The sequence below is a fragment of the Seriola aureovittata genome, chromosome 17, assembly GCF_021018895.1.
Source record: "Seriola aureovittata isolate HTS-2021-v1 ecotype China chromosome 17, ASM2101889v1, whole genome shotgun sequence".
In the NCBI taxonomy this organism is placed as follows: domain Eukaryota; kingdom Metazoa; phylum Chordata; class Actinopteri; order Carangiformes; family Carangidae; genus Seriola; species Seriola aureovittata.
The window spans coordinates 15,459,283-15,477,862 of NC_079380.1; the positions used below are offsets into that span (position 1 = coordinate 15,459,283).

The 18,580-nt window shown below is 40.0% G+C and overlaps 2 protein-coding genes across 2 annotated transcripts in view; one reads left to right on the forward strand and one right to left on the reverse strand.

Annotated features, from left to right (window-relative positions):
- Positions 1-18,580, reverse strand: part of zgc:161969 (uncharacterized protein LOC569044 homolog) — a 107,576-nt gene that overhangs the window by 41,768 nt on the left and 47,228 nt on the right. The window lies entirely within an intron of this gene.
- The window catches only part of LOC130185452 (cytoplasmic phosphatidylinositol transfer protein 1-like), a 47,057-nt gene continuing 45,793 nt past the window's right edge, over positions 17,317-18,580 (forward strand). Inside the window, exon 1 of the mRNA XM_056401928.1 lies at positions 17,317-18,016. Within this exon, the coding sequence (XP_056257903.1) occupies positions 17,969-18,016 (48 nt within the window). The 5' untranslated portion in view covers positions 17,317-17,968. The remainder of the gene's footprint in view (positions 18,017-18,580) is intronic.

Sequence of the window (18,580 nt, forward strand, 5' to 3'; positions counted from 1 at the left end):
AATATAGCAACAAAGATGACCCTCTATACTGTTAGATTTGTAATTGTTTTGCGTGTGGAAAAGGTCAAGGAAATGCTTGTTAGATTGCTTTCATACTGTATGTAATTGGATTGTGGAGGAAACCACCGCCTGCTTGTGTTACCCCCCTCACACTCATCTAATTTCTTATTTACAGAGGCTTGAGACAGACCCAATGGATTACAATATATCATTATAAATTGAGAGTATTGTGAAATTGTGAATTTATTTGAATGCAACAGGTAAGTAGGAATATCATTAAGATTTTTACAATTACCATACCACTTGGAAATAATATATGTAAATGTATGTATATATGTAATATATACATATATATACTTCATTAGATTATTTTAGATGATGTTTTAGATTTGATGAAAATAGGTTGCTGTATATAACACAGAATGATATCTGCAGGGTGAAACAATGTGAGATTCGCACATGATGAAAGAGGTGAAAATTTCAAATAGCATTTGACATCTAATAATAGCAGTTATAATGTAAGGATGTGTGAACCTTATTTTCATAAACTACTCTATGCATGAAGTTGTGAGTTATGTAATCTTACTTTGGTTTATCTTCTATTTATTCCCTGCAGTACCATTTATAAAACGAGTGCAGAATACAACTGGTAAAAGAGGAAAATAATATTTTACTGTGAATGAGAATCTTATAGAAAAACGTCTAGACACGTGGCCACAGTATGGCCTAGTCTCAGAAAAAGCCATTGGCTCACCTTTGTGTCCCTTTGTTGATGAGGGAAGCTGATGTTTGGAGGAGTCATCCGGTCCTCTGAGTCACTGCTATCAATGTAAAGCTGTCAGTCCCTTTCCTGACCTCTGACTGAGCGCTGTCAAGGCTGCTCCTATTCTCTACACACAGCAGTACAGTAACAGCATTTTCCATTCAGCGGTGTCCCTCAGAGAATGTCTGAGCTGGCAAAAATGTTTGAAATCACAGGGTTAGATTTCTTGCAAGCCTGGTGGGCCGAGAAAAAAAAAGAAAAAGGAACATGAAATGAAATTGAAATGATGGGCACGATGTGGAGCAGGAGTGAGGAAAACAGCCGAGAGACAAATAGAAACATATCACACTTTGCAAAAAGTGCACTATTTTACCTCTTTATCTCCCAGTTCCCACACTTCTCGAATTCGTGAGTAGTCAGGTGCTTACTTGTGTGATTCTGATTGTGTGGCTTTTGATGGTTTTATTTAATTACCACATCATGGACAAATAGGTATAATAAACCATACAGCATCACCCTTACATTTAGATGACACACTATCAGGAGAAGAGAGGAGAAATACAATAAAGTGATTAAATCAAGTCATTTAGAAGGGCTTAGTTCTATCCCATAGCAGTTCTGTCCCATTTCAAAGGCTCCCACAAATGCAGCCAACAAATGCTGCCTTCTTTTCTTGGGCCTGTCCCAAATTCCTTGCGATAATGAAAATAATATAGCAGAAAACAACGCAGACAGAGAGCCTGAGGATTACACTTTTAAGTTAAAATATTAGGTTTCAGCTCAGTTGAACGGGACAACGGTTAAAACTAAGAGCCTTAAAACCTCGAGTTTTTGTGAAAAAGTTTGCTGCCTGCGGCCACACAGTCATAGACAGCATCCTCGGAAGGATGCGGCCCCTGACTTGGGACACAGCTAATGTCAAATATGCACTATTGTTTTTATCATTAAGATAAAACAGGTTGTTAATATTAAGCGATAACCATATGTGGAGCTTTTACCATAACTGTTAATATTAATAATCATTAGTTTGCTGAATTCAGCATGTTACAGGCTTTAACTGCCACCATCACCGCCATGTACTAACAAGTAGCATTCACGTGAACATCCAAGTTGTAACTGCGACTGGAAAAATCTGGAAGATTTTTCTGGAAACTCTGACATATTCAACTTGGTTTAAAAGTAAGCAAACAGGGATGTGTTATATTGTTAATGCACAGTATTTTTTAACCTGCACACGACCAGCTCTGCTGCCATGCAACTGTCTTGATTTGTCCAGTGATATAAAGGCTTGCAAATCCTGAACATATGACATGAACATGGTATGACGATAGTGATTGTTGGCATTCTTTAGACACGACTTGAATGCACAACACTGCAAGGGTGTACTCTCCTTTTGTATCTTATTTTTCCTTCTCTACGTTGCTGTTGCTGATATTGATGCTGCTTTTATTCTACTGATAATATTGCATTCATTCTTTGTCCTGTTCTTTCTTTCCTTTGTGGTCAAAAAAAGGTCTCAGTGAATTCAATCAAAAGAGAAAAAGAAAAGCTCATGTACTCTACTGAACAATACGCTCTTCACCTCAGGGAGACAGTGACACCGACACTCAAGTTAGCCCGAAGCGCTGCTTTCACCCTCGGCTGTCTTTCTCCACTCTGCTTAGGTATGACCATGTTTTTCTTTCCTCCAATCAAAACTACCTCTCTTCCTCTCTGACGCGCTGCCATTTTCTACCCTTCCTTGTCACCATGTCACTTTTTTTCAAGTCTCTCTCTCTCTCTCTACAGCCCACACTTCACTCCCTTTACTTCTTGTTCCCACTTCTTTCTCTCTCTCTCTCCCTCTCTCTCACACTCACACTCTCTCTCTCCCATTTACCTTCTCTTGAACAAGTTTTTTTTCTTTCTTCAATTTCTTTTTCTATCTCACATCTTTGTTTTCTGACTTTTGTCTCTACTTTCTTCATTTTTATCTCTGCGTCTCTTTCTTGCCTGGCAACAAATTACGCTCCCCCATTCTCCTCTGTTTCTTTCATTAATCACTGTTTTCTTTCTTTTTCCCTCCACCATGTCGACTTCAATCTACTTTTTCCTCCTCTTCTTTTCCTCTGTTTCCTTTCCCCTCTCTGCTGCTTTCCTCTGAAGGCAGTGACAGTGAGCCATTGGTTCATCGCCACCTTCTTTTTATCTGCTTTTTCACCCCTTCTCCCCTGTTCCCGCCCTTCCTCCCTCCCTCTCTATCTTTCTGCTCCAGTGCTCTCTCAAGCAGGCACTCTGCTGTCTAATGACTTGGATCAGTGGTGACTGTTGAGAGGAGATAGACCTGTAATAAGGCAATCCAGCCCAGCACAAGAGTGCAACATGCTACCACTGTTTCCACTCTACACACTATACGCCGCACACTGTACTCTGGCCTGGAGGCAGAATGGAGGAAGAGGAGCTGACGGAGCATGGATGTGGAAACTAAATGTTGTCTGAGTAGAGAGTGCTTGACTAAATCACATGCGTTCACTACTGGAAATAAGAGAGGAAGAAGAGTGAATTCAACAAATGACGAAGAGAGAGAGAGTCTTCATTAATGTTGCTTTCAGGTCCACGTTCATGTAGCTTTTATTTAGGGCTGCACGATATGCGATATTGTGATTATTTTGGCAGCTATTGTGATATGTGATTTCAGGAATCTAGCAGTAGCGCATTCCTGCCTGGTTTAAAGTGGATTAAGCAATTAAATTAACAATTTTCATTTCACTGAGCACAAAGACTGCCATTACTGGGAATTATCATCTTGGGTTAATGTTTTTTATCACACAGGTCTACGTGACTTGACGTAACTTCCGTCACACTGCTACTTTGTAAAGTCACCTGAGTTATTGCCTCCGATGACTTTTTATTTGCATCTTTTTGAAGTAACCAAGAGTAATTTGATTATACACGACCACATGCCTCTTAACGCTGTGATCCATCCATACAATCACACCTGAAAAACGCATACATTCACGACCACATACACTGCCGGTGTCATGTACGCTGCGAGCAGGTATAAACAGGAAGCAGACTGTCTACTATGCAGTTAATTAGTTGCAGAAAATACTATGAATGTGGAACAGCAAAGGCAGTTCCAGCGTTAAAAAACGGAATTTTAACTCCACAACAGCTGCTAGTAAAGACAACAAGGTCAGCAACGTTTATATTTCGTTATCCATGCTGCTTTCACCGCTGGTAGTCGGGGCCGATAAGACCCAATCAGGGAGGGGCCGTGTCATCTATGTCATCATTTCCAAATGTCTCTGTTTTAGGTGCTTTAAACACTCCCATGTAAACATAGCAAAAGAGATGGGGTTTAAAACTAAACTGTATTAGTGTGGATGTAGCTTTAATGTCTGCTGGTTGTCTGGCAACTGGTCCTAGCCATTGTATCAAACTTCTCATCCAACTCTCAGCAAGGAAGAGAATAAGCGTCTTTCCAGAAATCTCAAACTATTCCTTTAATGGCTTAATGATTCCAGACAGTGGTTCTGGTGTATGATGAGATGTATCCATGTGTATTCAGTGACACTTCAAACAGGTGACAATAACAATGCTCACTCATATATTATACATTCCACTCACAGTATTGAAAGGGAGGACTGGACAAAGCAGTGGAGAGAATGGAAGTTGTGATATCAGCAGCCTTAGAGTTCATAGGGTTTGAGTTGGTGTAAAATACACATTTCAACCACAAGAGCACATGCAGGTTCAAACGAACACTAGCAAATGAAGACACATACACACACACACACACACACACACACACACACACACACACACACACCACACACACACACACACACACACACACACACACACACAACATGCAAACACAAACTAGGGTCTTGCTGCCATGGGCAACAAGCGTAGTCAAAACTCCCACTGTTTTTGTGAATTATTAATCCAAGTCTGTTTTCACAATCAATAGGGAAGAGAGGTGGAAAAAAAGGTCAGGCACTAACACACACACAGACACACATGCGCGCACACAGGAAATAATTGTTACGAATGATGAGCATGGAGGCGTTATTCTGTCCAGCCCTTGTGGAAAAATAAATTTGAGCATAGCCATTATGTTTTTTTCTGTTATGTAAGAGAAGAGCAGGAAGAGCAGAGACAGGAAGAGAAAAAAATGAATAGTGCTTACACTGACAAAGCCAGCACCGGGTAATCACACAGACAACAACATATTTTGGAAAAGTGTTTGTTGGGAGCTTTTGGCAAACAGCAACTTGCCTAGGCTTGTCTGTCTTTCATTTTGTTGTACCTGTTGTCATTTTCACTTTCTTTCTTTCTTTCTTTCTTTCTCTCTTTTGTTCTTTCTTTCTTTCTTTCTTTCACAAGGAGCTTTGATAATGTTGCTGTTTGTAGACAATAACAGGAGCTTGATATAAGTTTGCTTATAAACCTTCTGATAATACATGTTGTGGCTGAACAAACTGCTGTTATATTATAGGACTGCATCATCAGACATAAAACAAAACTGTCCTGTCTCACTCTGTGCATCTTTTGTATTTGAAATTTACCACTTACGTCACTTCTGTTATCTAACTTGTGTTATGGCACATGATGCTAAGAGGCAGATGATAAGAGTTTAACATTTCCATGACAAAACTATAATGAGAATAAGCGAACATGTGCATCTCTTTCCCTCGCTGTGCTCAAACAGCAAAGGTAGGAACTTGAAGCAAAGGCCAGTGTGGCAGTGTGTGAACAGGCGTCTATCTGAGTCCTCATGCGATGCACGGTAAGAACATTTCACAGAAAATGTCCCTGTAAACTGCTTCATCTGCATTTTGTTTTGATAGTTAAGGGAGGCTGAGCTTATGGGCCATTCTGGCATTTGTTCTCATGGGGGTAAAAAAATATATGAGACATAACCAAGATGTTCCAAAAAAGCAAAAGAAACACACTGCATTCTCACCACTTACTCCGTTTAGATTAGAAAAAATGTGCAGTGCCGCACAGCTTATGGGCTAATTGTATCTTTGAATGACTCTGGCAGAACAACCATTTTCTCACTTGCTTGGTAAAAGCTCTCATCTCCATCATGCAGGCCTGTGACTCACTCATGGGCAACGTGGGAGGAGAGCACATAAGTACAGCCAAAGTTTTCTCAATCTTAATTTTAATTTTTCTCATTATACAGTATATACTTGCTCCTTGGTATGAGCTTCATAGTCACCATGGAGACTGCAAGAGCGAGTGAGTGAGAGACAGAATCAGAGAGAGAGAGAGAGAGAGACAGAGGGAGGGAAAGATCACGCTGTTTTGTTTCAGGGAGAAAAGGGCACAAAGGCCTTTCATGGTAGCTGAGCGACTCCTGGTTTCCCTCAAGAGGATGTCTCAAGTTGCTGGTCTGTGTGCAGAAGAATGTAATGCCTGCTGAACTTTCAGAATATTGAGCATCATCCATTTGCATTTGAGCCAATGAACAGAAGGAGAGAGTAGGAGAGATATTTCTCCCTCTCACATAGGTGCTCACCTCCGGTTTTACACAAAAGGGTAAAACAGGGTTAAACACGACACAGCGTCTTCTCTGTGCCCTCAGCTGATCAGAGCTTGTGTGTTGCTGGAACTGACACTGCCAGTCACTTATTGCTCCGTACTGATTCAGCTTGACATGCCCCCCCCCCCAACCTCCATCAGGTGTCCCAAAGCTTCCTGTCTTACCACCAACGGGGTATGGAAACCGTGGCCAAAGGGCATTTCCTCCAAAACAGGCGTAACTATTTCAGGGATGACAAAAGTTGTTACCTGTATGATGTCGAATAAAAAAATGTGAATGGGACTAATACTGTCTCACTGTTCCATCATGTTGCTCCATTCTGCTAGGCTGTCCATCCACCTATGATCAATGCTGGTTTGGCACCGGTTCTATTTTTACTTTGTATTCATTTGCATCAAATTTGTGCGTCATAGCCATCAGTTCTGTGTGTGTGTGTATGTGTGTGTGTGTGTGTCCAGCTGCTTATTTTACATGAATTTAATTCCATTTGACTCTACAAATGGCCTTTCTATTTACTGAATTATGGCATTTATACTACATGTACCAAGCTGAATTATACATTTAGCTAAGAACATCAGCTAGACAGAAGTATATGGTGATGGAAAGTACATCTAAACAAGTACTGTGTTTACATATGAATTTGAGGTCCTTGTACTTTACTTACTTACTTCCATTTTATGCCAATTTATACTTCTACACTGCTATTTCAGAGAGAAATATTGTGCTTTTTACCATTAACTATTCATCTGACATCTTAGTATTAACAGTCTAATATACATGATAATTTACTAGTCAGAAGGGCCAAGGACTACAATCTTTGATACATTAAGTAGCATGTTTACTTAAGTACACTTTTGAACGCAGGACTTTTATTTGTGATGGAGTATTTTTACATTTTTGTATTTTTAAGAACTGTAAAGGTTTTGAGTATTTGTTCCACCGCTGCAGGTATACTACAATTGCAAGGAATGATTTTGATGATGTTTGAATCCATCACACTTTAAAATTGTAGAGCTTTACAATTGTGGATGCTCAATGGACCACTTCCATTTAGAAACTAGAGCTCAACAATTTCAAGCTTTGTGTTACACATTCATAATTATTAGGATTGGTTTTGTGAGATATTGTTAGCAACTGAATTTTTGACACTGCTCACACATAGTTAAGATTATTCAGAAACAGCAACTGCAACTCCACGCAGGCCAGAGGGGTCCACTTCATACCTGACGACAGTGTTGAGCATCACACTAACGTCACCTCACCCTCACTTGCTTCCACCGTTTACATGAAATGACACAAAGTGCACCAAAACAGCCAAACTGAGACTGACGCAGATACAGGCAGACGTATGCAGCTACAGTACAAACACACACATCTGCTGAATGTCTTTGCACTGTCATCTATCACCCACTCTCATTACCTTCTACATAATCAAATTAAAGGATCGTTTTGTGTCCTACTCGGAGACGGGGCAAGCTGGCGTTCTGTAACAAATTAGACCTTTTCTGTTCCACTATACTTGTGGCGGTGGAAATTTCTAATCAGTTGTTGGGTGATGCATAGAGATGTGTAATTTTTCAGCCCATTATTTGTACTGCATGGAATTACACAAAGGATGAAGAAACAGACACATGTAACAGGCAGTGACAGTCACATTTGCCTGTGTCTGGGCTGCTGTGTGTGTATGAGTGTGTGTGTCACAAATCTCTAAGTACATGTTTCCAAATGTGACAGGCATGTATGATCACCTGCATGTCTGTGTGTGTGTCTGTGTGTGTGTGTATACAATATGTTTAATTGGAGTGGCACAGCAGAGGCGGAGCACATGAAGTGACTGGATGATTTCCATCCAATCAGTGGTGTTCCTCACGGGAGCGAGGCACCTACATTATTAATCCACTGCATTTAGGGCTGATGCAGGTGAGTGAGCCTGGCTATCAAAGACAACAAACCGTTTACAATGAGGAGATGGCTGCAGTGCAACCCACCACCACCATCACTGCCTCTCTGCCACCTCAATTCCATATGAGCAAATGTAATTTTGGAGGCAATTTGGAGAGCAGAGGAAAGATCAATAGTGCGTATCATCAATACACACATACACACACACACACACACACACACACACACACATATATATACACACATACACGTATTTCCTCATTTGAAAATCTGTTACTTGTAAGACTTAATATTTCATCATCTCTGGGTTTAATTGCAAATCAATCACAAAGTGAAAATTTACTCAAGACGAGGTAATTGAGGTTCAGGTAAAATGCAAAGCAATTGAGGTGCATTCACACAGTCACAGAGCAAAGATTGAAAAGGAAGATGAAAGAGGGGCAGCAAAGCACACAATATGAAGCTGAATTCATATTTATTTTGTCCTAGTGACAACAGTAACATCAACAATAACAAAAGGGTTCTTGCTGTACCTGAGTTTTAAACTTCAACACTACGTCCTGACAAACAGGAATTCAATCTCTGTCCAGACGAGCATTTTAGCTCCGTATCAAAAACGATATCTATCCATGCTAACACACCTGAAAACTCATACATATACATGACCATTCATGTACACTGGTCATGTGCGAGCCAGTATAAACAGGAAGCAGATTGTCTACTGTGCAGTTGATCAGTTGCAGAAAATACTGCAAACGATAAACTACAAAGGCAGTTGTAGCATTAAAAGGTATAATTTAACTGCACAACAGCTGCCAACAGAGACAACAAGGTCAGTAATGTTTGTGTTTCATTATCCATGTTGCTTTCACCACTGGTTGTCAAGGGTGATATGACCCAATCATGGAGCGACGGTGTGTGTGTACGTCATCGTTTCCAAATGTCACGCAAATACAACTAAAACGGGGCCAGCACTGTTTCCAAAAGTCTCTGTTTTAGGTGCTCGAAAACTCCGGAGGCGTAAACGTAGCAAAAGAGATGCGTTTTAAAACTAAAACATAGTAGTGTGGATGTAGCCTAAGCGTTCATAAGTTCTCTTAACAAGAAGCAGTAGCTGTCTGAGCCTGAGCCTGAGCAGCTACAGGCAAGCTGTTAACAACAGTAATACTGGAGGAAGGAGCTCATCAATTCATGGTGTGTCTTTGTTCCCACTCCACAGGTGAGAGGGAAGGGGGTGGGGAGGTGTGTGTGTAGGTGTGTGTGTGTGTGTGTGTGTGTGTGTGATCACAGTCTAGACAGCACCTTAGAGCACCTCATATGATCTCATTAGCCTCCATCTAAAGGATCATTAACTCACCTTTCCCATTTCTTTCTCTCTCTAACCTGAGTTGTTTGAACTCTTCCCACTACTGGCTTCTCATCCCTCTTCTCTCCCTCAGTTCTTTCTCTTTTCTTTTTCATTCAGCTGCTTCCTGTTGTCTTGTCATTTTTATTCTCACTGCCATTTAAAAAGCAACTACAATAATGGTCACTTAAAGTGATAGTTGTGGTTGTTTGATGTAGGGTTGTGTGAGGTAGTCATGCATAGTCAGTGTATTATCTGCAATATATTTGGAGTAGCCTGCTACTAGTTCGCACACTAGCTGACTGATGTGCTGCGTTTAAGAAAATATGTTTGTGGGTCTTACATTTGTATTTTTGACCGTTCTACAGAAGGTCAAAGTTAAACTACAACGTCATACTGCCAATGCAGTGAAATGCATATTTAAGTAAAAGGCACTTTGAAGGTCCACAAAAATTCAACTCAGCTCTGAGATGTTAGCACACCTCACCTTCTTTATCTCATGTCAGGATGTCTTTGTTGTCCTTATGGCTATTCGACCACTTGTCTCGACCTGTCCTTCAGACTGAGTTCAGAATGCATGAAATGTACCAAAGGATGTGTAAACAGGGATGACACAAAACTAGAAAGACAACATAAGCTTTCATCAAACCTTCAGGTGAATTTGAACTTCTTCCTTAACTAAATGTGTCGAGTAAGTCTTTGTTTATTCAACAGATTGTGACATGTTGCACTTTTTTTGAACGGTTCCAAACCAACTTTTCCACATCAAAGGACGGTGAAAACTATTTCATGATAATGAGAACATTGTATTGAATTTTGCCATTTCCATTCTGCTTCTTTATTTCTATACATTTTAATATTACAAGAAAAAAAAAGTGGATGGAAACCCCATCAATGGAGAGGAAAAGGCAGAGACACAAAGTGACAGAAACAGTCTGACTTCCTGAGCACACACCAAATAACACAGAGGATCTTTAAACCGACAACTTTTTAACATCTCCTACTCTGCAGTGATTGGCTGATGTATAGCAACAGCAGTGTCTCCATAGTGACATGGAGGCAGCAGCTTGGCTGTGAGCAGGGGATGATCAGCAGGCCTAAAATGCGCTGCGGTCACTGTGACGAAGCAAAAAACCATCACGTCTGTAAAAAAATTCTAGCACACACAGTCACAAACACATATAACATGTGCACATACTCACAAGAACACACACGTGCACAGGAGACAGCCACATATGCACATATGTACACGTTTCACAGCACTCTTCTCCCTTCATACATCACACCCTAATAGCTGTGATATTGAGCGGTTGTCATTTAATCTTCGAGGAGAAATGCAAGCTGAGCCCAGAGATGAAAAAAGATGCCAAATCTCTCACAGTGATATCTCTCCACTGGCAATAAGTTGAGATTTCATTATACATTATGCATCAGACAATCTTCTGCTCTAAATGAAATGTGCATGACACCTAGATGGCTGTCTGACCCACTAGATTGGGAAATGGGAAGTCTGAAATTACCTGGATAAAAAGACACATTACGGTACCTCGTTTATGGGATTGGTACATTTGCTGGTCCCGAAGAACCACCACTCCCTAGTGTTTGTGTTTTAGACCAGTGATAGGGAAAGCCTAGAAATGTATTGGATCTCAGTGTCTCCATGGAAACAGTCTTGACATGGAAGCGTCAATCACCGCTCTAAAAGGTTGCATCTGCATGATTGATAAAGGATGAGTGCAGATGTGGCGACAGAAGAGGGACATTTGTGAGCAATGTGTTAAAATCTCTCCTTCAATTTGCAAATGATCCACATTTGAAAGTGATAAAGGGTATTGCTACTTGATCCTGCCTTCTCATGCGTCTTGTTTTTTCTTCTTGTTGTGTTCTTCTGCTCCTTATGTAAAGTATTCATGGTAAATCAACACAGCCACCCTTCAGAAAACTTTTCAATTTTCCAAGTGCAGTTGATGTTATATTAATTTATAAATCCCTTGATTTTATAATCAGCTGCACTAGGGAAAAACAGACAATTATCCAGCTGCAGTCATCATAAGAATCTGCTTCTTGTGCTTTTGATTAGACATCCCTTAATCTCTATATTAATTAGAATGTGAATACTTTCAAATACCAATCAAAGTCCCTTCAGATTTCTGACAACATCAGGCCTCAGGGAGCAAGGAACAGGTGCTATTGCGGAAGGTGCTGTTTTGACAGTCCCAACACAGTAACAGAGACAGACACAGCAATTTATCTGCAGACAAACTTTGTCACCTCACCTCATAAAATCCCTCAAAGGTGTTCCGTCTTCAGATTGCTGTCAGTGTCACCGTTAATGTCATCTCTCAAATCTCAATTGCCACCTCACTGTGTGCATTTGACAGCCTTAGAGAGAGGAATACATGTACACAAGTTAGTGGTAGTTTGTTTGTTTGTGTGTGTGTGAGAGAGTGTCTCAGACTACATACAGCGTGGGATATGTGTGTATATGTGTGTCCATGAACATATCATATGCTGATGAGCAGCACTCCTCTCTATGTGTGAATCCCTGTGTTGAAAACACACACAGCTGAGAACAGCACCCTCCGTGATGTCCAAATGATACTGTATGACATAATCACCTCACACTCTCCAGCCAGTTCATCACTCCTCTCCTCTCACTAATGAACTGGCCTCCATTCACTGCTCTGCACAGGCCAGAGTCAGGCATTCATGGTGCCGAATGCCTGCTTCATAAATGACATGGCAACAAACACTATTGATCGTGTGTTGTCAACACAAGAGACATCCAAACTATAATCGTATAGGACTACACGCACATGCACGCACACGCACGCACGCACGCACGCACGCACGCACGCACGCACGCACGCACGCACGCACACACACACACACACACACACACAAAGATAGTACTCCAGCTATGCTGATTCAGAATTTCATTGTGGATTTCAAACAACAACAAAAAAATGTCAGAGTGCCATAATCATGAAGAACATGTTTGGTTGTGAGTGCTTAAAAACATTTTTTTCCGGCAACAGATTTTAGAAATTGTGGAGGTTTCATTGGTCAAGTAATGTACAATAGGTAATAAGCAAAGATTAAGCATTCAATTTCTGCTGCAGACATGTTTTTTTCCAGACTCTATCAAACAAGATTGATCATAAAAAATCTGAAAGCGATTGTGTGTCCATATGGGGTCAATAATTAAAGCCCGATAATATAAGCAAACAAGTTGATCAAAAAAAATGTGTCTCAGAACCTTTAAATGTGTAATAGCAACTCTTTTCACAGTATTTTTCTCAGTGAGAGAAAAATAAGATGAAAAGCAAGACAACCCACAGACAAACTTTACACCAAGTAACAGGAGGATCAAGGGTGTCACACTTTTGAGTTAACTAAACCTAAACCCTTGGTGTCCACACTGAACAATCCAATTTTCGACGATGGACTTTACATGGATTAAATCATGCTCTACTAGAGCGGTAAGAAATTCACACAAAGGAAGCCTAAAAGAGATCCTCTCCTCTCCCTACCTACTCACCGGGATGTAATGCAATCATTAAACTGGCCTGTGACACTCATCTAACACCAGTGTTTCCTTTGCCTGGCCGATGGCTCCGGTAAACTGTTTATTAATTTTGGCTCCAGCACAACCCCCACTATTGAACAAGCTGAGAAACAAGCTCCTCCACAGTAACAGTGGACTGACTGAACTGAGGGGTTAGGAAAGTGACAGTAAAGGCCAGCTAATGATGTTGAACGGCAAGAGGCGAACAAGCCAGGTTTCTTAGCAACAGTTTCTCCTCTCTGCCGACACTGGTACTGGCTATAATAAACAGATTTTGCCGTGTGTGTTTGAGTGTCTGTGTGAGCAGATATGTGTGTCTGCCTAACTGTAGCAGGCGTCATCAGTTTGACAGGACAAATATCTTAGCATAATGTCATATTTTCCTTTAAATTCAATATCAATTACATATGATTTCTGTAGTCAACTTGCAGCAAGTCAGACCTGAAAATCACTGGCTGGTTTCTGTGCATGTGTGCGTGTGCGTGTAGCATCACACTCTCACCACACATGCAACTGAAACCATGCATACATACACACAGACCAATGAAACCGTGTGAACACCAGTGAAATAAGGCACAGGCACCACTGAAACCACACAAACCCATTCGTAAAACCCCACTGTTTGCACACATCAACCAAACCCAACAGTGAAAAACACACACACACACACACACACACACACACACACACACACACACACACACACACACACACACACACACACACACAATCATCCAAAGCATACATCAAAATCCACCATGAACTACTTCAAGAAGCACAAGCTGAAGGTTTGGGAATGGCCCTCGACTTGAACATCTCTTAAACACGCTGTACATTCAAGACAACCTAAAAATATCTCAGAACTTGCCAATTCTGCTAAAGGTGGGGTTACTCAGTACTGAGCACAAACTGTATACATGTTCATGAGATAAAAATTGACAGTGCATTCAAATTTGATAAAAGGCTAAATTATATTGTTAACTATTCACTAACTTTCATTTAAAATATCAACAAAATATTTTGTTTGCCCAGGGGTGCCCCAACTTTTACATACAAGTGCATACAAGTCATTAATTGCATTCAGCTGCTCAGTCCAGAGAACTTACACCATCAAATCATCTTTGTTGACATCAAACTTACTGTGAAAAGATTATGAAAGTTCCTGACAGCAGCTAAGAGCTCAGTTGTGCCTTTCTCCTCTCCTCTTATGGCTAAGCGAAAGGTATCGCAACTGTATGTGAGTGAGGTTGTTTGCTGTCATGTTTGCATTTGTGCTTTCATTAATGTTGGCACATACAGACCATCACATTTGTGTTTGTGAGTATTCTTGGATGTTTATATACTGTGCACATTATACACTAATAGTGCAAGAAATGTATTTCAGATACACAACACATGCAGGTGAATTGCACCCTCTTCAGTTGAGACACCATATCTTCTTTTTCCTTCCTTCACAACACAGAGGGAAAGGTCAGTCCACTGGTCTAATTTATGCAAAAAAATTATGAGAGGTAACTTGAATTATTTTCAATTTAGTTTTCATGAGCTGATAGCAGGAACAGGCAATATTCAAGCTACTGGTGTGAAAATCAAACTCCCTGTCATTTTGTTCATTATTTTAGGAAGAAAAAAAACTTTCAAAAGTCTTCTGTTATTAGGATAAAATTGTCTATTTTGGTTAAACAGCTATTAATCTGATTAATTGATTTCATTATTTGATTGTTTCACTGTCTTTACTGTACATGTATAGTAACATTGCACATCTCTTTTCAAGATCTTAGTATTGTGCAGAGACTTCCTATAGATTTTAAATCATTTTCGGCTGATACAGTCCAAATTACACTAAAAATAATAGGTGTCAAAATATACTCAGAGGCCATTAGATATACTAGCATTAAATATACCCATGTCATACCAAGACGGGAAAATTAATCTTTATTTTCACAGAGAAAAATATTGTTTTTAACTGCAAAAAAACAACATAACATAATATTAATGCAAAGCAGAATGTAATGTAGACCTTATAAACTAACTAATGTTACTATTTATTGTATTGTGCAGTCAATTGTCTAAGAATCAGAAAGCCTTATCTTGTGTGAAAATGAAAAGTGCTAATTTCTCAGTCTGAAGAGGGCTAAAAAATTTGAGATTCACCCTTGATATGTGTAATCTCCTTAAAATAAATTAAACACATAATTTATGTGATACAAACACTTGTCTGCCCTGCCTCTTCTCAATGAAATAAAGATCTCTGGTGACATCTACCATCTGAAACCAGTACTGCATATGATATTTTATGCTCTGTTTACAAATGCCCTGAGACGAACAAAACACAATAATAAAAGTTTAATAAGAAATATGACTGTTGCATCTACCGCCATAAATCTGTACGTCTTACTCAGTCACAAACTGCAGGTCCGTAGGAGCATAATGATTCAGAGGAATCATTTTCCTCTGAAACAATAACAAAGACAAATGCCTGCTCAATAATACTATCTAAAACATTAAAGTAGTTTAGTTAATGAAATTGTAGGCTATCAAATTAACTTATTAGTAACAAATTTGACTAAAGCAGACAGGCCGCAGTTTAAACAGTGTCTGCATGGTGACAGGTTGCTAGGTAACGCACTAAACAGTTGAGCCTGCTAAGACTAAAAGAAACAATAAAAAGTGAAGATAAAGTGAAGATTAAAAGGAAAAACTATACACCTCCTGGTATGTGCCCCACACAGCTCCGACAGAATCAAGAATATATTGGCATGTTAGCTCGCTAACTACTAGCATTGACAGCTACGCTACGTTAATGATAATTAACCCAGAGGAGTAAAAATTGTAGCTCATTAGGCAAATAGCAGTGAATTAGCTGACTAAAGAGCTAAACATGCATGGGAAGCCTTTATAATATTTTTATAAGCTGCAGCTAACTGCTTTGTCACTGTTTCTAAATTATTTGTTAAGAACAACTTTTGGGTTGCCAGGTTGCTTCTTGTGTTTATCCTCCTCCTAACAAAACTGAAGAGTTTGACCTCTGACCTTCTGGAAAAGAGCTGCAGAGCATATGGATCAGAATGTTAAATACAACGCCTTAAAATATATAACTGCAGAATCAGATTATTATCAAAAACATTTTTTAATAAGTTATTGACATTTGCAATTACATATGGCTTTCTAACATTTGCTGCTGCCTCATTAGAAAGTGAGAAACCAATGACATTTTATTAATGCCTTGTTGACATATAACTGCAGACTCAATGTTCATCACCCTTTATTAATGACTTACAGTAATGACAACAACTTTCTGATAACTCAAATCAAACAACAGACTTATTAGAAAATGAAAGCCGTTATTGATGACTTTACCAAAGTATACTAATGACTCAGTACTTTCCCAACCTGGCAACCTGAGAGCTCTTGTCAGTGGCATATCGCTAATCTATAAAGAATATGTAAACAATTAATTAACTTCGGTTTTGTTTTAAAATTATATTTCTAGCAGTGAACGAATTTTTATTCAAGCAGGAGAAACTTTAAATCTTGGCTGAATTTCAGAACCACGGTCAGCTCCAATTCAGCACCAAGGTCAGATCTACAGCTGTGATCAGTCCTAGGTCACAACCGCGGCGCTACGAGCACAACGTGGCAAAAGACTTCACGATGTCGTATAGACCTAGCCTATATGTTAAACTGTATAAAGATCTTCTGTATTATCTATAATACATATAGCCTATTTTGTAGAAACATCCGTAGTTTCTCATAAGTCAAATAAAAGGTTCTGTTTAAATGATAATATGTTAATAATAAACAGAGGGGAACAAAAACAAAAAGCTTCAGGTGCGTAATTATGAAACACAGTTACGCAATGCTGCACAGCGTTGTCACATTTCATCAGCTTTCTCCTACCAATGTTTTGTGACATAGGTGCTACATTATCCCACATGTTAAAAGTCGCTTAACGTTTCTGTTTTCACGTTGGTTGTGGTCCAGCTTCTGTTTTGAAATCCTTGAGACCCTAAAGCAGTTTGTCTAACGCTGCCTGTGTGGAGCAAGCTTGTCTTAAATAACCAGAACAAAAAAAAAAAAAAACACGCAGGACTTCCGGTTATGTTTTAAAAAATAAGATGAGTGTTTGGTGCAAACGCTAATACTGAATCAAATGAATCAATATAATTCCGACTAATGAGCTGTAATACACCATTACCATTATTTAGCTTATACTTGTTATACAGAAGATCACTACTTGCGTGATGTTTTATAGTGATGCTTCTAAGACGACGGTGAAATCCTCTTATTTCCTGTGCAATGCTGCCTTTCTTTCACGCATTAGAGGCAGTGGCTTCACACGGCTGCGCATCCCTGGTCAGAGCTGTCAAGAAAACTCAAAGGCGCAGGAGAAACGCTGATATACTGCTTTCAAGTGAAAACGGTTTGAACGAAGAGTGTTTATGTCTGAGGAGCCAGGGGAACGACTAAAGGTTCAGTCCGTGTCCGGGACGCGAGCGGCTTGTTGTTGAAAGCGACTTATTTTGGAGTTTGGTGTCATTTCTTTACACTTTCTACACTGCAGACGTTATCCAGAGGCAAAACTCCGGCTGTTGGAGTAGTTTAGAAAACTGAAGGATTATTTTTGCCCCGGGGAGACTCTCTTGTAGCCTACTTCGGACTTGGTGTGTGTTGAGACTGTCGTAGGCATAGCGGAGCCGCTGCAGGAGGTGTTGCTGATGCAGAAGTGAGGATCCCGTTTCACTTAACAGATGATTTAATTTAAATGACTGATTTGCAGGCTCGCACCCAAGACTGAAGTCCGAAAGCCTACTACATCTTCCACTGTGTTGCCATCATCTTTGTGCAAGGACTATGTTGATGAAGGAGTACCGCATCTGCATGCCTCTCACAGTGGAGGAGGTAGGTGAAGTTTTCTTGGTTTTCGGGATGTTTTGAATCCGCTGTCTGCCGATTGTCTACTCTTCAATTGCAAATCCGTGACTGACAACCACAGAGTTGCCGTTTTTTTCAATAATCGGTGCCACAATTTTCACTGTGAAATCAATCAATATAATTCCGACTAATGAGCTGCAATACACCATTACAATCATTTAGCCTATACTTGTTATACAGAGTATAGTTTTCGCTATGGCACCGATTATTGAAAAGTTTTCGGTGATGCGCTTGTCATTCTGCAATAAGGGACACGTTGAACGCACGAGGTGCGGTCAGGCAGCCACCACGCGGTGGAGCTGCTGTTGTCTCTCTTTCAGCCCACTGTTATATGTTCAAGGGGAGTAAGACAGACTGTGCACAGCAGCAGAGCGAGCCCGTGTGAATGTTATACTGTAGGTAATGAAGGACAAATCGTGCATCTATTTTACCCTGAGTGTTTGGATTGTGATCGTACGCTCTGTGAGTGGTTAAGAGTGATGTGTGTAGATACTACAGATACACATTGCTTTCGTCCTCTGCTCACAGCTT